Source organism: Trichomycterus rosablanca, chromosome 9, assembly GCF_030014385.1.
Source record: "Trichomycterus rosablanca isolate fTriRos1 chromosome 9, fTriRos1.hap1, whole genome shotgun sequence".
Taxonomy (NCBI): domain Eukaryota; kingdom Metazoa; phylum Chordata; class Actinopteri; order Siluriformes; family Trichomycteridae; genus Trichomycterus; species Trichomycterus rosablanca.
In genome coordinates this window covers 7,867,062-7,893,673 of record NC_085996.1, presented here as the reverse complement: position 1 = coordinate 7,893,673, position 26,612 = coordinate 7,867,062, and the positions used below count along the sequence as shown (strand labels likewise).

Sequence of the window (26,612 nt, the reverse complement as noted above, 5' to 3'; positions counted from 1 at the left end):
TTAATCAGAAGTTCAGAAGTTCCAGCCACACCTCGTTGCTAACAGGTGTGTAAAATCAGTTATGTGCTTCCAGCCTGGGGAAGAACCCTGTTTAGACATGGACTGGTTTGGACAAACTCCAGTAATTGGCACAGAGTCCTGACCTCAACCAACTGAACAGTTTTGGGATGAATTGGAATGTTGATTGGACAGTTCTGTTGAAGGAAATGTTTGTTTATAGTGTTTATGTCAGTTCCATCTGTGGATTATTAAAGCTATGAGCCAAATTTGTGCATTTTATCTTGTGTTACTGCTGAATCATTGATGATTGTTGATTGTGTGTGTGTGTGTGTGTGTGTGAGAGAGATTTTCTCAGAGTGTGTGTGTGCATGTGCTGTTAGCTCTAGGCAGAGTAAAATACAACGGAGGCTTCAGAGACACGAGAATGATAAACACAGGCAGATATTGTTTGTGTTTGTCTGTCTGTGTGTGTGTGTGTGTTTGTGTGTGTGTGTGTGTGTGTGTGTGTGTTTGCGCTGTAGGCCAGAATATTCTGTCCTGGCACTTCCTCTTCCTCGTCTCTCTGTGCAGACAGGTTGCTTGGCAACAAGAGCTGCCCAAAATAGCTACGAATGACAGAAATAGAGATGAGTCATCTACCAACACACTACACCAACACTACACTAACACTACACCAACACACTACACAAACACTACACAAACACTACACTAACACTACACCAACACACTACACCAACACTACACTAACACTACACCAACACACTACACAAACACTACACCAGCACACTACACCAACACTACACTAACACTACACCAACACTACACCACACACTACACACCACTACACCAACACTACACTAACACTACACCACACACTACACACACACACACACACACACTACACCCACACCACACTACACCAACACTACACCACACACCACACACACACCACCACACACCACCACACACCCAACACCACACCCAACACACACACCCACACCCACACCACACCACACTACACCCACCACACACACCACACCCACACACACTAACACACACCCACCCACACACACCAACACCACACCACACACACCACACCACACCAACACACACACCCACACCACACACACACACCAACACCACACCACCACACACCACACACCACACTACACCACACCCACCACCACACCAACACCACACCAACACACCTACACAACCCACACACCACACACTACACAAACACACAACCACACACACCACACTACACCAACCACACCACCCTACACCAACACACAACCACACACACCAACCACTACACCAACACACACACCACACACCACACACTACCACACCACTACACCAACACACACACACACAACACACACACACCAACACACACCACACTACACACACTACACCAACACACTACCCAACACACACCAACACACACACTAACACACTACACCAACACTACACCAACACTACACCAACACCACACACACACACCACACCAACACAACACACTAACACTACACCAACACACTACACCAACACAACACCACACCACACCCTACACCACACACTACACTAACACTACACCAACACACTACACTAACACACTACCAACACACTACACCAACACTACACTAACACTACACTAACACTACACCAACACACTACACTAACACTACACCAACACACTACACTAACACACTACCAACACACTACACCAACACTACACTAACATTACACCAACACACTACACTAACACTACACCAACACACTACACCAACACACTACACTAACACTACACTAACACTACACCAACACACTACACCAACACACTACACTAACACTACACTAACACTACACCAACACACTACACTAACACTACACCAACACACTACACCAACACACTACACTAACACTACACCAACACACTACACCAACACTACACTAACACTACACTAACACACTACCAACACACTACACTAACACACTACACCAACACACTACACCAACACACTACACCAACACACTACACCAACACTACACTAACACTACACCAACACACTACCAACACACTACACTAACACTACACCAACACACTACACTGACACTACACTAACACACTACACCAACACTACATTAACACACTACACTAACACTACACCAACACACTACACTAACACTACACTAACACACTACACTAACACACTACCAACACACTACACCAACACTACACTAACACATTACACTAACATTACACCAACACTACACTAACACACTACACCAACACTACACCAACACACTACACTAACACTACACCAACACTACACTAACACACTACACCAACACTACACCAACACACTACACTAACACTACACCAACACTACACTAACACACTACACCAACACTACACCAACACACTACACTAACACTACACTAACACACTACCAACACACTACACCAACACTACACTAACACACTACCAACACACTACACCAACACTACACTAACACTACACCAACACACTATACTAACACACTACCAACACACTACACCAACACACTACACTAACACTACACTAACACTACACCAACACACTACACTAACACACTACACTAACACTACACTAACACTACACTAATACTACACTAACACTACACCAACACACTACACCAACACACTACACTAACACTACACTAACACTACACCAACACACTACACCAACACACTACACTAACACACTACCAACACACTACACCAACACTACACTAACACTACACCAACACACTACACAAACACTACACTAACACTACACCAACACACTACACTAACACTACACCAACACACTATACCAACACTACACTAACACTACACTAACACACTACCAACACACTACACTAACACTACACCAACACACTACACCAACACACTACACCAACACACTACACCAACACTACACTAACACTACACCAACACACTACCAACACACTACACTAACACTACACCAACACACTACACTGACACTACACTAACACACTACACCAACACTACATTAACACACTACACCAACACTACACTAACACTACACCAACACACTACACTAACACTACACTAACACACTACACTAACACACTACCAACACACTACACCAACACTACACTAACACATTACACTAACATTACACCAACACTACACTAACACACTACACCAACACTACACCAACACACTACACTAACACTACACCAACACTACACTAACACACTACACCAACACACTACACTAACACTACACCAACACTACACTAACACACTACACCAACACTACACTAACACACTACACCAACACTACACCAACACACTACACTAACACTACACTAACACACTACCAACACACTACACCAACACTACACTAACACACTACCAACACACTACACCAACACTACACTAACACTACACCAACACACTATACTAACACACTACCAACACACTACACCAACACACTACACTAACACTACACTAACACTACACCAACACACTACACTAACACACTACCAACACACTACACTAACACTACACTAATACTACACTAACACTACACCAACACACTACACTAACACTACACTAACACTACACCAACACACTACACTAACACACTACCAACACACTACACCAACACTACACTAACACTACACCAACACACCACACCAACACTACACTAACACACTACACCAACACACTACACCAACACACTACACTAACACTACACCAACACACTACACTAACACACTACACTCACTACTGAGTTCCAAACTGAAAGCAGCAACAGCTATACGCTGTTATACTCGATGTATGATGTGTAATTTGTAGATTGCTGTGGTGATTGAGTGTCTTTGGCGGGCAAACTGTTGTGTTGTGTTAATGTTTACCAGGCAATAAATTCTAGTCCAGCAGGTTATTAAACCAGAGCAAACACACACACACACACACACACACACACACACACACACACACACACACACACACTGTTCATTCCAATTTTGTTGGACACTTCCCTCTTGACCTGTAGGTGATGATTAAGCTCTGTGTCCACTCATCCGCTTCACTGCATGAGTCCACTCTCATTATTTTAAATGAACTAATTGTGTGGCTACAATAATGCCTGGGTGTGCAGACTGTAGCTGTGCAGACTGTGGCTGTGCAGACTGTAGCTGTGCAGACTGTGGCTGTGCAGACTGTGGGTATGCAGACTGTGGCTGTGCAGACTGTGGCTGTGCAGACTGTGGGTATGCAGACTGTGGCTGTGCAGACTGTGGCTGTGCAGACTGTGGGTATGCAGACTGTGGGTGTGCAGACTGTGGGTGTGCAGACTGTGGGTGTGCAGACTGTGGGTGTGCAGACTGTGGGTGTGCAGACGTTTTCAGTGAGGCTCAGAGTTTGTCATATTAAAGTTAGCAGGAGGCTCCAGAGGAGGATCATTATTGTTAGAACAGTAACTGGTTAAACGAGAATCAAGAATAAAATATTGCATATTAAAACATTTCCAATGAACCATATCATAAAGATCTTGAGTCGCACAGCTGTTTTTATGCCAGCCCCACCGCTGGGAGCTCGGTTGAAGTCTTAGTTGTGTCACCCGCCTGGCCGGCATGCCACAGACGTCATTGGTCACTTTGTTCTGCGTTTTTATGCCCAAAATGCCTGCAGGAGTGGTGGAGGAATGTGGCAGCATGTTCCTCCATGTGTGGTACAGCTCACTGTAGGAATTTACCACTGGCTGGTGAAAAGAAGAGACGTGTGTTAGTCTGAGGGCCAGCATGGATGTTTTGCATGGGACAAAGGTTCACAGTGCAGTGAGGAAAACTAAACAAAACAATAATAATGTATAAACAGTAATGATGGTGATGATAATTAAGGATAAAAATAATGAGAATAATAATAATAATAAAATTCAAACTATGGGGATGAATTGGTGAGCATGGATATTCCTGCCTTGCACCCAGTGTTTCCTGGCTGAACCGTACCCACCATGACCCTGACCAGGATAAAGCTCTTAATAAATATGAAATAATTATTTAATTTTTTATTTTTCCATTAAATAATAACATGTAATTAATAAAAAAGATTAGAAGATCTCTAGTGTCCCTCTGTGGCCCTGTGTGTTGGTGTAAGATGAGAGGATGATGAAAAGGAGGAGGCTGATAAATTTGGTAAGCAAATGGATGCCAGGTAGGTTGCCACGGAAATGACATCATCATGCCAGAGTCTTTAGTCAGCAGAGCAGCATCACGCTCTTCGGGAGACAGTTGCTAAGCAGTTTTTCCCCTTAGCAACAGTCGTCCCAATTTCTGCAGCTGGCCCCCGTGTAGTATGTGCAGATGGACGCGCTCACACACACACACGCACACACACACACACACAGAGTGAAGGCTGAGTTCCAGCTGCCTTCCAAATAAAAATAGAAGGGCAGTCAAAACAGAAGGGGCGTGTGAGTGTGTACACTGAGAGGAAACATATTAATTAATACTAAATATTAAATGGCAAATTGATACTATATTTGGCATTTAATTAATACTATAAAAAATATACACAATAATGTCTGGACGGCTGGGGTTCGAACCTGGTGGGCTAGTGTAACAGACCGATGTGCCACCTGAGCGTCTCTGTCCATTAGTTCTTCTTAAACATTCACTTTTCTTGTTCCTACAAAATTAAAAGCCCTTTTGTGAGTAATGTGAGCTGGAAGTTTGCACTGGAAGTAGATTAAATAAAAAATAAACACTGGATTTTCCTCTCTGTATATTAGTTTTGTGTAATTGTGTGTGTGTGTGTGTGTGTGTGTGTGTGCTAAGCATTGACTCAGTCTCTGGGTTTGTGTTTGCAGACTTCCGAACAGAATCAGGAAGTGTGTGAGGTCATGCAGGAAGAGGCCGCTCTGGACACACCGGCTCGCAGGGCAGGACGACCGATCCGCAAGCGCAGACCTCCAGTGGTGAGTGCACACACACACATCCAAATATGATTGTATGATTAAGGCAAGTGGAGTATGTTTATTTGTGTGTGTGTGTGTGTGTGTGTGTGTGTGTGTGTATATATGTATATATGTGTGTGTGTGTGTGAGAGAGAGAGAATGTACGTATGTAAACACACACACACACATACACACACATCCTAATATGATCTCATGATTTAAGCAACTGGTGTCTCTGTGTGTGTGTGTGTGTGTGTGTGTGTGTGTGTGTGTAAAAGATAGAGAAAATATCTATACACACACACACACACACACACACACACATCCTAATAGGATCTCATGATTTAAGCAACTGGTGTCTGTGTGTGTGTGTGTGTGTGTGTGTGTGTAAAAGATAGAGAAAATATCTATACACACACACACACACACACACACACATCCTAATATGATCTCATGATTTAAGCAACTGGTGTCTGTGTGTGTGTAAAAGATAGAGAAAATATCTATACACACACACACACACACACACACACATCCTAATATGATCTCATGATTTAAGCAACTGGTGTCTGTGTGTGTGTAAAAGATAGAGAAAATATCTATACACACACACACACACACACACACCCTAATATGATCTCATGATTTAAGCAACTGGTGTCTGTGTGTATGTGTATGTGTGTATGTGTGTATGTGTGTGTGTGTGTGTGTGTGTGTGTATGTGTAAAAGAGAGAGTAAATGTCTATACACACACAAACACACACACACATGAAAGAGGGGAAAGTGTATTTTTAATTCCATATCCTTTACTGCAGTATCTGCACACTAGGCAACAGTTATTCATTCAACAGATATGTACATACAAAATAATTATTATAATTCTATAATTTCCTTTAATTGGTGCCTGGTGTGAGGATACTGTGAGGAAAACGCAGGGTTATGGCAGGTCGCTCAGCTTCACAGGTGACGTCCAGCTACACACAGCACACATCAACCATTTATTTATTGTTACTTAATAAACGTGACTTTGGTTACATTCATGACAGGACAGGTAGTTGCTGCTTACACAAGATTCATCAGTTCAAGTTAAATGTCACACTCAGTCATGGACAATTTTGTATCTCGATTTCACCTCACTTGCACGTCTTTGGACTGTGCGAGGAAACCGGAGCTCCCGGAGGAAACCCACACAGACACGGTGAGAACATGCAAACTGCACTCCACTTGGGAATCGAACCCAGGACCCTCTTGCTGTGAGGCAACACGCCTACCCACTGAGCCACCGTGCTGCCCAGATGCAGTGGGTGTAGGTCCAGTGTAGGTGTACCAAGATCCAGACTACTGTAGGAATAGCAGACGTGGCTAGGAGTAAATGCTACACACACACATACACACAGACACACACACACCATGTAAGTTCTAGTCAGAATGAGGACCTTTTTCAGCATGCATGTGTGGAAAGCTAAATTAAAGACAGAAACAGGAAACTGTGGCTTCAAAAACACATCGTGAGAGAGCCGGAAGTGGAGAGAGAGACTCGACACACACAGACACTTTGATACCTCGCGTTAGCTTTACTACATGCTAAAGTCTGATGATGGTGAGTCGTCATGTTTATTGTCCAGTTTTTCTGTTTAGGAATAGCCTGGAACTAACCACTCTTCCTACAGCACTAGCATGTCATCGCTGAAGATCATGTTGACATCTGGCTCACTAGATGTTAGCCCATGCTTAAGGTAGCATGATGCTAGAGGATATTTGATGGAGGATGCTAGTGTCTCTGTTGGGATTGGTTTGATGCACGTGTCTGTGAAGCTTTGCAGGGTGTTAGTTTAGTTAGCCTGGTTACATGCGGTGTTGTTGCTAACTGGGCGCTGTTTATATTTTGTTGGTTTGCTGTAAGTCTGTCTAGCATCAGCCTGATATTGTTACTCTTCACTTCAACACCACAACTGACAAACTGATAAAAGAAAAACAGTTTCTCTGCCCTTTTTCAGTGTTTAAGGTTACTGTTACACGTTACTGTGTGTTTGTTTACTTTGTGAATTTACTGTATAAATGTGTACCGTTAGCATTGTGTAAGAATCCAGACTAGCATTGGTAGCTTTCTGTCATGACTGTCACTGTTTTCCCACGATGGAAATCACACACACACACACACACACACACACTACTATTGTTAGTGTGACAGTAATGTGAAACAGGTCATTGCTGTTCTTCATACTTTCATTTTTATAAAAAAAAGGAGCACCTACACTGATGAGCATTAGGACCACCTGTCTAATACGCTGATAAAATGGTTCAGAACCAGTTCATTTTAATCCCCCGCTTTATTTTGATTAGGGAAACTCTGGGCACTGGGCACAAAGCAGGAATAACCAGGGGAGGGCGCCAATCTATCGCAGGGCTGTAGACATAGTCAATCGTGTCTGTGGAGAAGCCAGGCCGAAGCTTCAAACCCACATCTCAGAAAAAGACAGCCTTTAATTGGCATATATACAAATACATGAGGACAGTACAATTCCATTATTTTTCCACATATCCCAGCCTGTTTGGGAGCTGGGGTCAGATTGCAGGGTCAACCATCGTATGGCGCTCCTTGAGCAGACAGGGTTAAGGGCCTTGCTCAAGGGCCCAACAGTGGCAGCAGAGCCGACAGTACCCACTAGGGTACCACTGTCCCTCAGCGGTGGTGGGCTAGCGTAATATACGCTTCAGTGTTTTAGATTATTTAATATTATCACCAGCTTGCGAGAATCATTAAGACTGCTTTGGTATTTGCCTGAGAAACCAAAAATCGAGGAGGGCTGAGGCTGCCACGCGCCCCCTCGGACACGGTCTCTTCTTTTCACCTGAGATTTCTAACAATCACAAAGGATTTTTTTACAGTATGAGTGATGGATGTAGATATTTGCATAGTTCTTATAAATTTGCTAATCAGCAGAAATGATTCAGGTAGAATTGAACAAACCCCCTGAATACACTTACCCAAAATAGTGGGGGCCAAAAGTCTGAAACCACTAGTAAAATGCTTCTATTTTGCATATTTCTAAAATACTCTAAATATTACAGATTCTTGTTTTCAGTTGCTCCTGTATTTTTGGGCTCACCACAACTGATCATTATGGTCCTCATACCTGATTTTGCAGTTTTTACACTGGATGCCTTTCCTGACGCAAACCCCCTTTTTAATTTATGTGGACTCGAAACTAGCACTGAGAGCGCACTGACATGGTTAAAAGACTAGTTATGTCTGTGTGGACGCCCGACTGGTCAATAGCACCCTGAATCTTAACAAAAATGTAATATCAGAACTTCTTAGTATTTAATATGTTCTCTCTTTTGCTGTAACAATATGAATACCTTTATTGTCATTGTACAATACAAGAACAATACTTAGGAAATAGAACACTTGCAACTGAGTGGCATGGAGACAAATTTTTGCAAAATCTGCACATGATGATCCATGTTCTCCCAGCATGATTTCACAATATTCCAAGGAGCATCTCGTGATGTTACTGAATGCAGGAAAGTCCATGACAGTCAGCATGTTTTAATCTTCTTTGGTCTTTAAGTTGCTGCAAAGCTTTGAGGTTTGTAATTCATAATGAAGAGACTCTTTGTTTCAAAAGTCTAAAACTAAACCAAAATGTAATTTTGGTGCAGACATTAACACTGTATTTCATTCATTAGCACTGCAGAGTCATTTTACATGTGTGGGTTTACCTTTCATCACACAGTCTGTTCTCACTAATGACGCAGCAGCCAACCATCAAGTCTGCACTGTTTATATAACTGTGTTCCCCATGTGTGTGTGTGTGTGTGTGTGTGTGTGTGTGTGTGTGTGTGTGTGTGTGTAGTGTGTTTAGTAGTAATATCCATTAACTCAGTCCACGCCGCCTGCTGTAAACCCACTCCAGCCTCACTGTTTTACAGCGGTGTGCTAAGGTTTGCAGACGTACTGACACACCGGGGGGTCGACAATACCGTTTTATGTTGATTTTAAAGCACCGTGCGGAGAGCTCATGTGCGGCTATAAAAACATTTTTAAAGACTAAACGTGGCCCAGTACGCCAGCACGTCTGGCAGCGAACAAAGGCTGGTAGCCTCCAATTAAACCCACGTTGCTAATTAGTCTGGTAGTTTTCATTCATGATGAATAAGGCAGCAGTTCTTTGAAGTGCGATGCTCGACATTATTTATTGGCACAAAAATAAGATGCATGTGTTTTTTTTCCCTCTGTTTTGCCAGTCAGGTAAGAATTAAACCAGTATCTCAAAGTTCCAGTCTGTGATAGGTACTCGGTATTGAGCGATACTAAAGGATGAGGATCTGGTATCATTGTCTGTATCAACTCGGCAGATGTGGAGCTTGAACCAGCGACCATCCCTGCAGATAAATAAAGGATGTGTCGAAAGTTCTGGTATGGAGAGTGGAGCAAGTATAAATGATAGTGGAAGTGGGTTTCAGAAAAGTGTGTGTGTGTGTGTGTGTAAATATGTGGTAAATACTTGTGGTTTTCTGCACTACATTCATTGAGACTTAAAGACTCCACCACAAAGCATCAAATGAACACTGGAGGACTAGAGTTTTACTATACGGTCCCTTTGAATGAGGCGTTGTGTGGTCTTTGTACCTGTCAGTCCTAGTAAAGGAGGTGTGGTCTCTGTACATGTCAGTCTCAGTAAAGGTGGTGTAGTCTGTGTACCTGTCAGTCCCAGTAAAGGTGGTGTGGTCTGTGTACCTGTCAGTCTCAGTAAAGGTGGTGTGGTCTCTACCTGTCAGTCCCAGTAAAGGTGGTGTGGTCTCTGTACCTGTCAGTCCCAGTAAAGGTGGTGTGGTCTGTGTACCTGTCAGTCCCAGTAAAGGTGGTGTGGTCTCTGTACCTGTCAGTCCCAGTAAAGGTGGTGTGGTCTGTGTACCTATCAGTCCCAGTAAAGGTGGTGTGGTCACTGTACCTGTCAGTCTCAGTAAAGGTGGTGTAGTCTGTGTACCTGTCAGTCCCAGTAAAGGTGGTGTGGTCTGTGTACCTGTTAGTCCCAGTAAAGGTGGTGTAGTCTGTGTACATGTCAGTCTCAGTAAAGGTGGTGTGGTCTCTGTACCTGTCAGTCCCAGTAAAGGTGGTGTGGTCTGTGTACCTGTCAGTCCCAGTAAAGGTGGTGTGGTCACTGTACCTGTCAGTCTCAGTAAAGGTGGTGTAGTCTGTGTACCTGTCAGTCCCAGTAAAGGTGGTGTGGTCTCTGTACCTGTCAGTCTTAGTAAAGGTGGTGTGGTCTGTGTATCTGTCAGTCCCAGTAAAGGTGGTGTGGTCTCTGTACCTGTCAGTCCCAGTAACGGTGGTGTAGTCTGTGTACCTGTCAGTCTCAGTAAAGGTGGTGTGGTCTGTGTACCTGTCAGTCTCAGTAAAGGTGGTGTGGTCTCTACCTGTCAGTCCCAGTAAAGGTGGTGTGGTCTCTGTACCTGTCAGTCCCAGTAAAGGTTGTGTGGTCTCTGTACCTGTCAGTCTCAGTAAAGGTGGTGTGGTCTGTGTACCTGTCAGTCCCAGTAAAGGTGGTGGGGTCTCTGTACCTGTCAGTCTCAGTAAAGGTGGTGTGGTCTGTGTACCTGTCAGTCCCAGTAAAGGTGGTGGGGTCTCTGTACCTGTCAGTCTCAGTAAAGGAGGTGTGGTCTGTGTACCTGTCAGTCTCAGTAAAGGTGGTGTGGTCTGTGTACCTGTCAGTCTCAGTAAAGGAGGTGTGGTCTGTGTACCTGTCAGTCTCAGTAAAGGTGGTGTGGTCTGTGTACCTGTCAGTCTCAGTAAAGGTGGTGTGGTCTGTGTACCTGTCAGTCTCAGTAAAGGTGGTGTGGTCTGTGTACCTGTCAGTCCCAGTAAAGGTGGTGTGGTCTCTGTACCTGTCAGTCTCAGTAAAGGAGGTGTGGTCTGTGTACCTGTCAGTCTCAGTAAAGGAGGTGTGGTCTGTGTACCTGTCAGTCTCAGTAAAGGAGGTGTGGTCTGTGTACCTGTCAGTCTCAGTAAAGGTAGTGTGGTCTGTGTACCTGTCAGTCTCAGTAAAGGTGGTGTGGTCTCTGTACCTGTCAGTCTCAGTAAAGGTGGTGTGGTCTGTGTACCTGTCAGTCTCAGTAAAGGAGGTGTGGTCTGTGTACCTGTCAGTCCCAGTAAAGGTGGTGTGGTCTGTGTACCTGTCAGTCTCAGTAAAGGTGGTGTGGTCTCTGTACCTGTCAGTCTCAGTAAAGGTGGTGTGGTCTCTGTACCTGTCAGTCTCAGTAAAGGAGGTGTGGTCTGTGTACCTGTCAGTCTCAGTAAAGGAGGTGTGGTCTGTGTACCTGTCACTCTCAGTAAAGGAGGTGTGGTCTCTGTACCTGTCAGTCTCAGTAAAGGAGGTGTGGTCTGTGTACCTGTCAGTCCCAGTAAAGGTGGTGTGGTCTGTGTACCTGTCAGTCTCAGTAAAGGAGGTGTGGTCTCTGTACCTGTCAGTCCCAGTAAAGGTGGTGTGGTCTGTGTACCTGTCAGTCCCAGTAAAGGTGGTGTGGTCTGTGTACCTGTCAGTCCCAGTAAAGGTGGTGTGGTCTGTGTACCTGTCAGTCTCAGTAAAGGTGGTGTAGTCTGTGTACCTGTCAGTCCCAGTAAAGGTGGTGTGGTCTCTGTACCTGTCAGTCCCAGTAAAGGAGGTGTGGTCTCTGTACCTGTCAGTCCCAGTAAAGGTGGTGTGGTCTGTGTACCTGTCAGTCCCAGTAAAGGTGGTGTGGTCTGTGTACCTGTCAGTCCCAGTAAAGGTGGTGTGGTCTGTGTACCTGTCAGTCCCAGTAAAGGTGGTGTGGTCTCTGTACCTGTCAGTCTCAGTGAAGGTGGTGTGGTCTCTGTACCTGTCAGTCTCAGTGAAGGTGGTGTGGCCTCTGTACCTGTCAGTCTCAGTGAAGGTGGTGTGGTCTCTGTACCTGTCAGTCCCCAAAAATGAGGCGTGTCCCCTGTACATGTCAGTCCAAGTTGAATGTAACTTTCAGTGACTCTGTGGGGTTTAAACAGTTAAAATAATCGTAGTGATGTGATAACTGATCCCTTAGCTGGTTGTATTGATTTGACGCTTTACACACTTTATTTCCTAATTTTATGGATTTTTTTGGGTTGCTAAAAATAAAACTGCTGAGCTGTGTTGTCAGTTCAGATGAAGAGATACATTTCATTATAAATTGGAAACCCGTAATGACTATAATTCCTGCGTGACATGGATGCACTATTGTAATGAGGCGTATGCAAAACACTATATCATCTCATGATATGACGCTGCTGTGGTGTAAGTTCACACATGAGCATGGGAAAGTACCTGTCTATAATTACACCCACACACTCTTACTCTAAGGATGTCTTACACACACACACACACACACACACACACACACAGACACACACACACATACATTCACACACAGGCACTATAAGGACAAAAGAATTGGGGACAACTCGTTTCATTTTTGAATTTCAGCCACACTTGCTAACAGGTGTAATAAATCAATTATATGAAGAAAATGATACACAAAGCGAGCTCTGTAAAGACTAAGCTTGGCTTAAAGAAACACAGTTCTGACCTCAGCCCCACTGAACAGCTTTGGAATGAACTGGAATATCAGTTGAAGCTTTCTTGACCAACATCAGTACCCAGTTATACAAAGCTGTTTTGACTGAATGGGCACAAATTCCAACAGACATACTTCAAACGTATGAGAAGCCTTCTTAGAAGAGTGGCTGAAAAGATCACAGAGACGTCACTCTAATTTAATACCATTTGTTTTTGAAAAAGGATGTCCATCAGGCTCATGATCAGGTGTCCAGATACTTTTGGCCATATAGTATATATATATGCTTATGCATGTTGCCACCCTAAAATCTCTGTCTCGTCCTCGCAGGTGGACAGCTGTGAGTCTGTAAAAGAGGGCGTGGCCGGCGTTAAGGAGGCAGAGTGTCACAGTGAAAATGAGAGCAGAGTTTCCCAAGGTGCTATGCAGGGGCATGACTCCTCCCCTGACTCCTCTCTTCAAAATGGATCAGGAAAGGCTGATCAGGAGGAACTACGGAGGAAACGCGGCCGGCGAAAACTCGAGCGCCCAGAAAAACGTTAGTCAAGCATTTACAGTTACCTGTGCCACACCTACTAACAGGTCATTACAATAAACCTCATAGTGCACCATCAGCTCCCATTTAAACTCAAATGATGATGCTACAGCGAACATCATGGTAACAGAGGATCCAATGATCCAGTTTGATTGGGTTTTACATTTAAATGTTTTTTCTTTTAAACTTTTTGTGACTGATAACCCCATTTTAAAAGCCCAAAACTTTCACCACCTCACCGCAACCTTCCTTCTCGGCCCATCAGTTACTTATTTCAGTGCATCACTGTAAGAACCTGCATATTTCACAAATGGAACTACATGGTTTTTTCATTTAGTAAGTTAAAAATGACAAATCGTTTCTAACAATCTATTTTATTGTTTACATATATTTTAGTCCAACACATACAGGTTGAAAAATTGAACAGTAATATTATTAAAGAAGAATCACATTTCACAGAGCTGATAGTTTAAATTAAATAATTTATGAAATCCTTAATTTTACTCATACATTACATCTATCTGCCTGAAACTAAAACTTATATAAGTTATTTTCTGGAACCTGTTTATTAGTTTGTTTTACACAGCTTGTTGTTATTTACACAAAGCAAAACAATCATAATTGTGTTTCACCCTCCCCCATGTTTGATTCACACTTGAATCCCTGAGATGAATCCTTTAATTTTTAATTTGTGTTCTATATCACCACTATGTACTAGGTCAGTGGTCCCCAACCATCAGTCCGTGGGTCATTTATTACCGGGCTGCACAGAAAGAATAAACAATTAGAGATTGCTACAAGAGCTGTTACATTTCCCCCAATCACCACTAGGTGGGAGCAGAGTTTCGTTGCAGTGAAAAAAAGCTCAGGATTCACACTGATTTTCCATTCTATAGTTATTCTATTCACGGGTAAAATTATATCTTATATGAAACCGGTCTGTGGTGCAGAAAAGGTTGGTTACCGCTGTACTAGATAATCTAAAAGTAAAATACGCCCAGTTCATCCTATGATGGTATACTGTACTATTCACTGCTCAAAAAGTGCATTTAATTGTTTGGAAAGTCCTGAGGTTTTGTAAATATTTGGCTAAAACAATTTACATTTTGTCACCAGTAGGGATTTTAGGAAGTTAAATATTTAGTTATATACTATTAACTATTGATATCAGACGGTTTTATATCAGCCCTGCACAGAAATGTACACAACTGTGATTTAAAGCAGAAATCCTAAGGAGCAGCTTCTGGACTTTGTGACCTTGTCGACACATTTGGGTTCAACAGTCTGAGCTTGTTACTAGGTTCTCAAAGCCCTTATCAAGATGTGTACCTTTGAGTGACAGTTATACAATACTTCTAAACAATCAAAGTGCACAAAAAATCAAGATTACTGCTTGTCCTGGCCAGGATTCAGTCAAGAAACAACATTATGTTTGCACAAATGGACTGGAGTGATGACCTGAAGACCAAATAAAAAATGATATTAAATACCACAGTACACCTTGAGAGGTCTTGTGGAGGCCATGTACTGGCTATATTTGATGCGTGGTCAGAATGTTTTGGCTAATCCGTGTATATTCTTGTTCTAACTGTTTTCTTTTTTTCTATCAGATGTAGAAGAGGATGGTAGCAGCAGTGATACCAGTAGAGGAGAGGTACGCTAGTATGCACTTCATCAGAGAATTTCTTCTTTGCCTGGTTGAGATTTGATTTAACAGATTAATGCCAAATGCTCCAGATTTTTGGAGCCTTAAAGGGGACAGAATGGCTTTCCACAAGGTTCAGTTCTAGGCCAGTTATTGTTTTCCTTCCTATGTATTATGTATTGTTTAAAATTGACCTTTGATTGGATTCTGACCATGTTATGACCTTGCATTTTGGGTTTGTCTACATGTAACATCGTAGGGACCTGGGACCTCGTTTTAAATACACCACTAAGACATGAAATCCAAAAACATAATGGTGAGAAAAACACGTAACTCTGGGTTAAAAGGCTAAAGGCTCGAATAAGGTCCAAAAGCTTTGAGTAGTTACCTTTGTGAAATGTGATGCCTCAAACTATTGTTTCAGAAACATATGCACCCATACCAGTAAAAAGTTCCAGTTCATATCAAACTATGCAGGCCACTGGATTTTCTCTACGCCAAACTCATTAAACCTCGTCTTTATGGGCCTCTCTTTGTGCACACAGGCTTAGTCATGGTGCAACAGAAAAATCTCAGTAATTTCTAGAAGTGTCCTCATACATTTGGTCATATAGTGTACCCTTCCTGACCAACCAGGAAACTCATTTTATATTTTGTAGTTTAGATAAATAAAGATTCCTTTGATGTTTAGAGTGAGGCCGGGCGGGTCCGGACCCGTCAGGGACGAGACATCAGCCTCCGCCGCAGACCTGTACCCAGAATCACCTTCCAGGCTGGAGACCCTTTCCACATGAGCAAAAAAGAAAGAGAGGAGCTGTTCGCTGACTGGAAAAAAGAAGAGGTAAGTAAAAAAGCATTTATGTGCATCAGTCAGTGATTGATCAGGTTTTTGGAAGCGGTTTGTTTCCAGGAGCATCGGTACTTTAAACTAAGTAGCTTTTGGTTGCACTTGGAAATCTGGGGAATCTGTGTGACGACTTTGGTCTCCTGACAACACTTTGGCCAAGCCTATTCTAACTATTATGTTAACATGGGCACTGGCACGGTCAGTGTCACAAAAAGGTAGTACGTGTAAATTAGATAGATTGATTGTTTGGTATCTACACTATTTAGCCAAAAGTATGTGGACACTGACTGAGCTTACTCATCACTTCTTTTTAACTACGTACATTAGCGTAGAGTTTCGTTCATGGTTGGAAATTCACATCCAGAAATTTGTGATGTAAATTAATGAAACAATTAAAAAATCCCTAAAAGTAAAGGTTAAGCAAGTGTGTGTGTGTGTGTGTGTGTGTGTGTGTGGAAAGTGTACCTCAGTGGAAAGAAGTCAGTTGTTTGAATATGACTTAAGTTCCATCTACTCTACTCAGAAATATAGGCTCAGTTTCCTGTGTGGGGTGTTACGAGTGTATGTCAGCGAGGACAGAGCGTATGTGTGTGTGTGTGTGTGTGTGTGTGTGTGAGAGAGAGAGAGAGAGAGATCGATGTTCTTGTCCTCATTTCACCCAGCTGAGGCTCTGAGGCTCTTACTTCTAGAAGAGGCCTCTGGATCTAATCACGGCACACACACACACACTCAGACAAAGAAAGCTTACTCAGGTTCTCCAGGAAAACCACAACTCTAATGTATTTGAATCTGTGTGTGTGTGTGTGTGTGTGTTGAGTGGGTGTGGGTGTGTGTATCCTCTCCCGTTCCTCATGTTGGGTCATAAATCGCTTCCATATTGAACTTTTCCGCATTCCACAACTCGCTGGTGACCACGGTGATTGGTTACGTCCTCCCCCCATCGCCCGCCAAGCCCCCACTAAAACACACACACTTACACTCGCACACATACACACACACACACACACACACACACACACACACACACACATATATATATACAGTATATATATATATATATATATATATATATATATACAGTGTATCACAAAAGTGAGTACACCCCTCACATTTCTGCATATATTTAAGTATATCTTTTCATGGGACAACACTGACAAAATGACACTTTGACACAATGAAAAGTAGTCTGTGTGCAGCTTATATAACAGTGTAAATTTATTCTTCCCTCAAAATAACTCAATATACAGCCATTAATGTCTAAACCACCGGCAACAAAAGTGAGTACACCCCTAAGAGACTACACCCCTAAATGTCCAAATTGAGCACTGCTTGTCATTTTCCCTCCAAAACGTCATGTGATTTGTTAGTGTTACTAGGTCTCAGGTGTGCATAGGGGGCAGGTGTGTTCAATTTAGTAGTACAGCTCTCACACTCTCTCATACTGGTCACTGAAAGTTCCAACATGGCACCTCATGGCAAAGAACTCTCTGAGGATCTTAAAAGACGAATTGTTGCGCTACATGAAGATGGCCAAGGATACAAGAAGATTGCCAACACCCTGAAACTGAGCTGCAGCACAGTGGCCAAGATCATCCAGCGTTTTAAAAGAGCAGGGTCCACTCAGAACAGACCTCGCGTTGGTCGTCCAAAGAAGCTGAGTGCACGTGCTCAGCGTCACATCCAACTGCTGTCTTTGAAAGATAGGCGCAGGAGTGCTGTCAGCATTGCTGCAGAGATTGAAAAGGTGGGGGGTCAGCCTTTCAGTGCTCAGACCATACGCCGCACACTACATCAAATTGGTCTGCATGGCTGTCACCCCAGAAGGAAGCCTCTTCTGAAGTCTCTACACAAGAAAGCCCGCGAACAGTTTGCTGAAGACATGTCAACAAAGGACATGGATTACTGGAACCATGTCCTATGGTCTGATGAGACCAAGATTAATTTGTTTGGTACAGATGGTCTCAAGCATGTGTGGCGGCAATCAGGTGAGGAGTACAAAGATAAGTGTGTCATGCCTACAGTCAAGCATGGTGGTGGGAATGCCATGGTCTGGGGCTGCATGAGTGCAGCAGGTGTTGGGGAGTTACATTTCATTGAGGGACACATGAACTCCAATATGTACTGTGAAATACTGAAGCAGAGCATGATCCCCTCCCTCCGAAAACTGGGTCGCAGGGCAGTGTTCCAGCATGATAATGACCCCAAACACACCTCTAAGACGACCACTGCTTTATTGAAGAGGCTGAGGGTAAAGGTGATGGACTGGCCAAGCATGTCTCCAGACCTAAACCCAATAGAACATCTTTGGGGCATCCTCAAGCGGAAGGTGGAGGAGCGCAAAATCTCGAATATCCGCCAGCTCCGTGATGTCGTCATGGAGGAGTGGAAAAGCATTCCAGTGGCAACCTGTGAAGCTCTGGTAAACTCCATGCCCAGGAGAGTTAAGGCAGTTCTGGGAAATAATGGTGGCCACACAAAATATTGACACTTCAGGAACTTTCACTAAGGGGTGTACTCACTTTTGTTGCCGGTGGTTTAGACATTAATGGCTGTATATTGAGTTATTTTGAGGGAAGAATAAATTTACACTGTTATATAAGCTGCACACAGACTACTTTTCATTGTGTCAAAGTGTCATTTTGTCAGTGTTGTCCCATGAAAAGATATACTTAAATATCTGCAGAAATGTGAGGGGTGTACTCACTTTTGTGATACACTGTATATACACTCACTCACATATATACAGTACATACACACATATATACATACACACACATACACACATATATACATACACACACATTTACATACACACTCACACATACATACTTACACACACATATACATACACACACTCACACACATACAAACACATATATACATACACACTCACTCACATGTATACACACACACACACACATATATATATATATATATTTATATATATATATAGTATATATATACACACAAAAAACACTCACACTCAGACTCACACACACTCACACACACACACACATATATACAGTACATACACACATATATACATACACACACACATTTACATACACACTCACACATACATACTCACACACACATATACATACACACACTCACACACATACAAACACATATATACATACACACTCACTCACATGTATACACACACACACACACACACACATATATATATATAGTATATATATACACACAAAAAACACTCACACTCAGACTCACACACACTCACACACACACATATATACACACACACAAAAACACACTCAGCCTCACACATACACACACACTCACACATACACACACACTAACGTATACATACACAATAACACACTCATAGACTCACACATACACACTCACATTTACATACACACACCTTTATTTTGCTCTCTCACTCACTCTCTCCTTCCTTTTGCACTTTCTTTTATTCTCTCTCACTCCCCTCTCTCACTTTCTCCTCTCACTTTTCTCTTTTTCTCTCTCTCCGTTTTTCACTTTCTCTCATGCCCTCTCACTCCTTTCTCTCTCTCTCTCTCTCTCTCTCTCTCTCTCTCTCTGTCTCTCTCTCTCTCTCTCTCTCTCTGTCTCTCTGCCCTGTAGTTGTTCAGGTTTACCGCAGACAGCTCCTCGGCTTACTGCCAGTATTTGCGAGTCCTCTTTAGCCAATCATGATCCTCTTTGCAGTCACATGGTCCCCTATTCCTAGACAAAGACGTTTTCAGTCTGTTATTACCTCCTTTTCTCTTTTTCGGACATTAAAGCATCAGTTCTTCAGTGTGGGCAGACGGGGGCACACACTCACGCTGTGGTGCAGCTGAGCCGAGTGACTACGGGTATGTGCCATGTGTGTGTGTGTGTGTGAGAGCGTGTTAGTGTGTGTGTGTGGAGCTGAGAGCAGGAACAGATTGTGCCGACAGTAGTTGCTGTGCTGCTTTGGTAGAATCAGAAGGTTAAAATCGATCAGCAGCAGAGATGTTCAGTGTTTTGTGATTTTGGGTTCTGACACTGTGACACAGTGTGATCTTAAACATAGAAAACATTTCAAATGTCCATTTTGACATTTGTAGTTAAAGCTTGAATCTGAATTAGTTTGTTTCTAAGCAGGGTTTGTGATCAGGATCAGATAGAAGGTGTGTAACATTTTTTTATTTAAGAATTGTTTTGTGAGATGTCAAAAGTCTGAGACCGCTAATGAAAATGCTTCTGTTTTGCATGTATTGAAATCAGAAATTATATTCAGTAAAACACATTTTCAGAAACTTTTGAAGTCCGACCTTTCAGTCACAGAAAAAGATCAGCTGCAGAAATCATTGAAATCTCAAGACAGCCATGAAAGCAAGTCTCAAAGAAATATATAGAAATATTTAATGTTATTTAATAATATTATTTGTGTATTTGCTTACCTAAACACTGTAAATATATTGATGTTAACAGTGCCAAAAGAGCTGCTCAGGTGGCACAGCAGTGTAGTCCACCATTGCTGAAATCTGGAGCTCTCAAGTTCAAATCTTAGATGTGCTATCGACCATCTGGGCACCCTGATACAAATTTTTAAACAGACTTCTGTATGAGAGATTAGATTTATAGACAGTGATGTGTAACTCTCTGTACAAGATCCTGCTTTCTGTGAGACTCCGTCTCTGCCAGGTGAGAAGAAGTGGTTGCCTATAGGGGGCACATGATGGGGGGTGGACATGGGTTCGACTTTCACCTTACTTTTCATCAGAGAATTTTGATGTGATGTGCTTGTCTGCATGTCTCAGAAACATGCAAAGGTGGACTGGGTGATCTATATTGGCCATAGGGTGAGTGAGTGAGTGAGTGAGTGAGTGAGTGAGAGAGTCAGTGAACAATTGAGTGTATAGATGATTGAGTGAATAAATGTGTGAATGAGTGATTAAGTGATTGTATGTGTGAGTGAGTGGGTGAGTAAGTAAGTGAGTGAATAAGTGAGCGAGTCAGTGAGTGAGTAGATGATTGAGTGAATGAGTGTGTGTGTGTGTGTGTGTGTGTGTGTGTGAATGAGTGAGTGAGTGAGTGAGTGAATGAGTTAGTGATCTATCGATTGACCCATCATGATAAAGCTTTTGATTGCTGGTGATTGTGCATCCTTGTGTATGTGTGTATGTCCGGTTGTATGGTGTGTGTGTGTGTGTGTGTGTGTGTGTGTGTGTGTGTGTGTGTGACAGGCATGCTGGCATGGCTTAAGTTTGACATCATGGTATGTGATTTGAAACCCAGACATTCTCAGCACTGGTGATGACTTTAAGGTCATGGTAAGGCTAAGGTCATTAAGTAATTTTTGCCTGGTTCACGGTCATAAATTGACCCTCATAACTGACAACTGAGTTCAGAGGTCATGAATGGCTCCACAGGGCAGCAGGGTTACTGTGAGGACACAGAGGTTCATGACGAGGATACAGCTGGACAGCAGGAGCGTGAGAACGTCAAGTTCAGGGCTCCTCAACTGCAGCAACAAGTGGCCTGATTTTAAAGGTGCATTATGATTTTAAATTAACAAATAAATAATTGAGGAACGTGATGGAAATACACAAATCAGCCAAAGCCCTAGGACCACCCCAAAAATGTGCATGGCAACGTCTTTTTGGTAGTAATGGTGCATGTGAAGGTGAGTTGGGCTGATGGTAGTTCCTCATGTCATCTCTGAAAACAGGTGGGCTTTGGTGAGCACTCACCAGGGATGTGCCACGAATCTTGGATCACGGAGATTCATTAATGGCAGAGGTCATGAAGGCTGCACTCAAAGTGCCAGTGTTAACTCCTGTCCAGCTACAATGTGCAAAGGCATCAAAACTGGACTTTGGAGCAACAGAGGAAGGGTGACTGGTCAGACAAATCCTGGTTTCTTCAAGATCATGGAGATAGCTGGGCACAGGATGTAGGATGATCCACCTCAGAATTAGCTGAGGTTGGGGGACCTGCTGGTGATGCCTTGGTACCAGATACCACAGAACTCTTTCATGTGTTGTGTGTGTCTCTGTTTCTTTTAGTCTGGTTTCATTTCACCTCCCTAAAACATGCTGGTAGGTGAATTGGTTTAAACGTGATGTCCTGGGCTGAACTAGCCTCATATGCAGGGTGCATTTCTGCCTGGTTCAGTGTTGTCAGTCAAGTGAGTGTGGTTTTAAACAGGATGGAAGTAGAGCGCACCTACTACTCTTTTAAAATAGACCGCATTTCCCAGGGTGCACTGGGCATCGTGCCAGTGACTGCTGGGTAATTCCAGTAGACCCACTCTGTCGTCATGGCGATAGGCTGAAGTAGTGCCCGTGTGTGTACATGTGCTTGTCTATGTGAGTGAAAGCAGATGTGTAATAGAGCACCGGTGTGTGTGTGTGTGTGCATTAATGTTTACATATGACTGTGTGATGTATGGAGGGGAAATAAAGTGATGAATGAAATGAGCGGTGATTAGAGAGGAAAAAAAAAAGTACAGGAAACTAAATACAAGGACACAAAGTGTGTGTGTGAGCGCACAGGTGTGTGTGTGTGTGAGAGACTCTTTGCTTGCACGCGTGTGTGCATGTAAGAGTAAGTGTGTAAGTGTGTGTGTATGAGTGAGTGTGTATGTGTGTGTGTATGAGTGAGAGTGTGTATGTGTGTGTGAGTGTATGTGTTAGTGGGTGGATGTATGTGTGTGTATGACAGTGTTTTTTAGTGTGTGTGTGTGTGTGTATGTAAGAGGGAGTGTGTGTGTGTTAGTGGGTGTGAGTATGTGTGTGTATGTCAGTGTTTTAGTGTGTGTGTCTTTGGTCGTTTGTGTGTGTGTGTGTGTGTGTGTGTGTGTGATGTCATCATTGACCCGTGTAACAGGCGATGCTTCTTTTTGATTTTGTGCTTGAATTGGCTGTTTAAAGGGGTCACAGATTAAATAGGACATCTGATGTTCATTTATACGAGTTCAAGCTCTCTCTCTCTCTCTCACTCTCTCACGCACACACACACACACACACACACTCACACTTACTTGCCTCCAAATGACAGCCAGTCCCAACCAGCCATAAGTAACTAAGTAACAGGAAGAAAGAATAGTTGGTCAGTGTAGACCATTATATTCATTATCACTTTATGCATACGTTATCCAATGGGTTCAGACAGTCTTTACACCCCACTGTCCAAATACTTTCTGAACCTCTGTATTAACATCTGTCTGTCTCACAACCTTCAGGAGGAGAAGAAAGGCCACCTGGCGCCGGACATGAACGATGCCATGGCTGACCATTCAGATGAAAACACTCTGAGAAAGGAGGAGGAGCCAGCGGCTAGCAGTGTCCCGCCCACTCCCGCACCACAGACTCCACCCCCTCAGCAGCACACAGACCCCGCCTCCCCAACAGTTGCTACGACACCTGAGCCGGCTCCTGTGGCTTACATTAACAAAGAACTGCGCAAGTCTGCAGAGGCAGAGCAGGAGTACGAGGTGCGTTCATACGTCTTCACACACATAAACTTCATTCACCGCTTCGAAACAAAGCACAGACTGGCTAGTGTTCCACATACCAAATTGGTCTTTTCCAGGATGACAGCGCCCCATCAGCAAAATAGGAGGGCTTGCTGAGCAGTTTCATGAGGATGAAATGAATGTAAATAATATAATGTATAGCGCTTAAGTGGCACAGTTGTCTTTTACTGTAGCCCACCACTGCCAAGATCCGGGCCACCACAACCATCCAAATACCTTGAGGGAAGATCTTGTATCCTCTTCTCTTAGCTTGTGGTATCCCAAAATCTTACCTAGACCTCTTGACATACCTAGACATTTCTTTTTTCTTTATTTTGTCACTGCTGTGTATCGTATTTGTGTGTGCAATTGTATATGTTTGTGTTTTTTTAAGGATGGGCGTGGTTTCGGCATCGGGGAGCTGGTGTGGGGGAAGCTGCGTGGCTTCTCCTGGTGGCCTGGACGCGTCGTGTCCTGGTGGATGACGGGACGTAGTCGAGCTGCAGAAGGAACCAGATGGGTCATGTGGTTTGGAGATGGAAAATTCTCAGTGGTAAGTTGAGCCAATCAAATCAGCCAGTTTTCTCCAGCTGTGCTGGACTACCTGTAAATTGGTTGCTGTTCACCTGAAGAGGTGATTTTTTTTCTACACATCTCAATCATAGCTGTGTCGTGACTAGATCATGACTGTATCGGGGCTGTATCATTACTGTTTCGTGACTATATCGTGGCTGTATCTTGACTGGATTATGACTGGATTATGACTGGATTATGTCTGTATTGCTGGTGCATCATGACTGTATCTGATATTTTGGTGCAAACGCAGTGTGATGTTGATTGTTGAACTCTGATTGCGTCTCTGTTCTTGTTTTCTCAGGTGTGTGTGGAGAAACTGTTGGCTTTGAGTTCATTTTCTACTGCCTTTCATCAGCCAACCTACAGCAAACAGCCCATGTACAGAAAAGCTATTTATGAGGTGCTACAGGTCAGTAACTCTGTCCTACTAGCTCACGTCCTACTCACGCCAACCTCATTTGTAATTTTTTTACTGTCACGTCTTTAAACCTTAAACTGTGTGTGTGTGTGTGTAGACGGCCAGTACACGGGCGGGGAAGCCGTTTCCGGTGTGTACATCAAGCGATGACTCTGACACAGGGAAGAGTGTTGAGCATCAGACCAGAGCCATGATTGAGTGGGCCAGTGGAGGATTTCAACCCACAGGAGCCAAAGGCCTGGAACCACCGCCTGGTACCTTACCTTTACACACTATACTGTACTGCACTACTATGTTATACTATACTATACAGTAACATACTGTGCTATGCTATACAGTTATATACTGTGCTATACTATACAGTACTTTACTATACACTACTGTGCTATACTATACAGTACTTTACATCACTGTACTATACTATACAGAAATATACTGCACTATGCTATATAGTACTCTACTATGTTATACTATACTATACTATACAGTAACATACTGTGCTATACTATACAGTACTTTACATCACTGTACTATACTATACAGAAATATACTGCACTATGCTATTCACTAGTGTACTATACTATACAGAAACATACTGTGCTGTACTATACAGTACTGTACTAACTATACAGAAATATACTGCACTATACTATATAGTACTCTACTATGTTATACTATACTATACAGTAACATACTGTGCTATACTATATAGTACTTTACATCACTGTACTATACTATACAGAAATATACTGCACTATGCTATACACTAGTGTACTATACTATACAGAAACACACTGTGCTGTACTATACAGTACTGTACTAACTATACTATACAGAAATATACTGCACTATACTATACACTAGTGTACTATACTATACAGAAACAAACTGTGCTGTACTATACAGTACTGTACTAACTATACAGAAATATACTGCACTATGCTATATAGTACTCTACTATGTTATACTATACTATACTATACAGTAACATACTGTGCTATACTATACAGTACTTTACTAAACACTACTGTGCTATATTATACAGAAATATACTGCACTATACAGTACTTTAGTATACACTACCGAACTATACTATATAGAAATATACTGCACTATACTATACAGTACTTTACTAAACACTACTGTGCTATACTATACAATATCTTACTGTACTATATTATACAGTACTAAACTATAATGTACTGTATTGTATTCTAAATAACTCTATATACTATCATACTTATACTGCTCAATTCTCTATAATGTATCGTACAAACTATAGTGTGTGTTTGTGTGTGTGTGCGCGTGTGTGTGTGTGTGTGTGTGTGCGTGTGTGTGTGTGTGTGTGTTTAGCTGAGCGGAATCCCTACACTGAAGTGTATCCTGAGATGTGGGTGGAACCTGAAGCTGCAGCGTACTCAGCTCCACCTGCCAAGAAACCCAGGAAGGGCAGCATGGAGAAGCCAAAAATCAAAGAGATTATAGATGAAGGGACCAGAGGTATTGCACCTGCACACACAAACACACACACCTTGCACCTGCACACACACATTTATGCACACACGTAC

The 26,612-nt window shown here is 42.8% G+C and overlaps 1 protein-coding gene across 1 annotated transcript in view; it reads left to right on the top strand.

Moving 5' to 3' along the window:
• Nucleotides 1-26,612, top strand: part of dnmt3aa (DNA (cytosine-5-)-methyltransferase 3 alpha a) — a 56,427-nt gene that overhangs the window by 11,292 nt on the left and 18,523 nt on the right. The window contains exons 3-11 of the mRNA XM_063001806.1: nucleotides 5,890-5,997; nucleotides 13,880-14,087; nucleotides 15,695-15,738; nucleotides 16,421-16,570; nucleotides 23,778-24,029; nucleotides 24,445-24,603; nucleotides 24,928-25,035; nucleotides 25,142-25,298; nucleotides 26,398-26,544. Coding sequence (XP_062857876.1) covers nucleotides 5,890-5,997; nucleotides 13,880-14,087; nucleotides 15,695-15,738; nucleotides 16,421-16,570; nucleotides 23,778-24,029; nucleotides 24,445-24,603; nucleotides 24,928-25,035; nucleotides 25,142-25,298; nucleotides 26,398-26,544 — 1,333 coding nt within the window. The remainder of the gene's footprint in view (nucleotides 1-5,889; nucleotides 5,998-13,879; nucleotides 14,088-15,694; nucleotides 15,739-16,420; nucleotides 16,571-23,777; nucleotides 24,030-24,444; nucleotides 24,604-24,927; nucleotides 25,036-25,141; nucleotides 25,299-26,397; nucleotides 26,545-26,612) is intronic.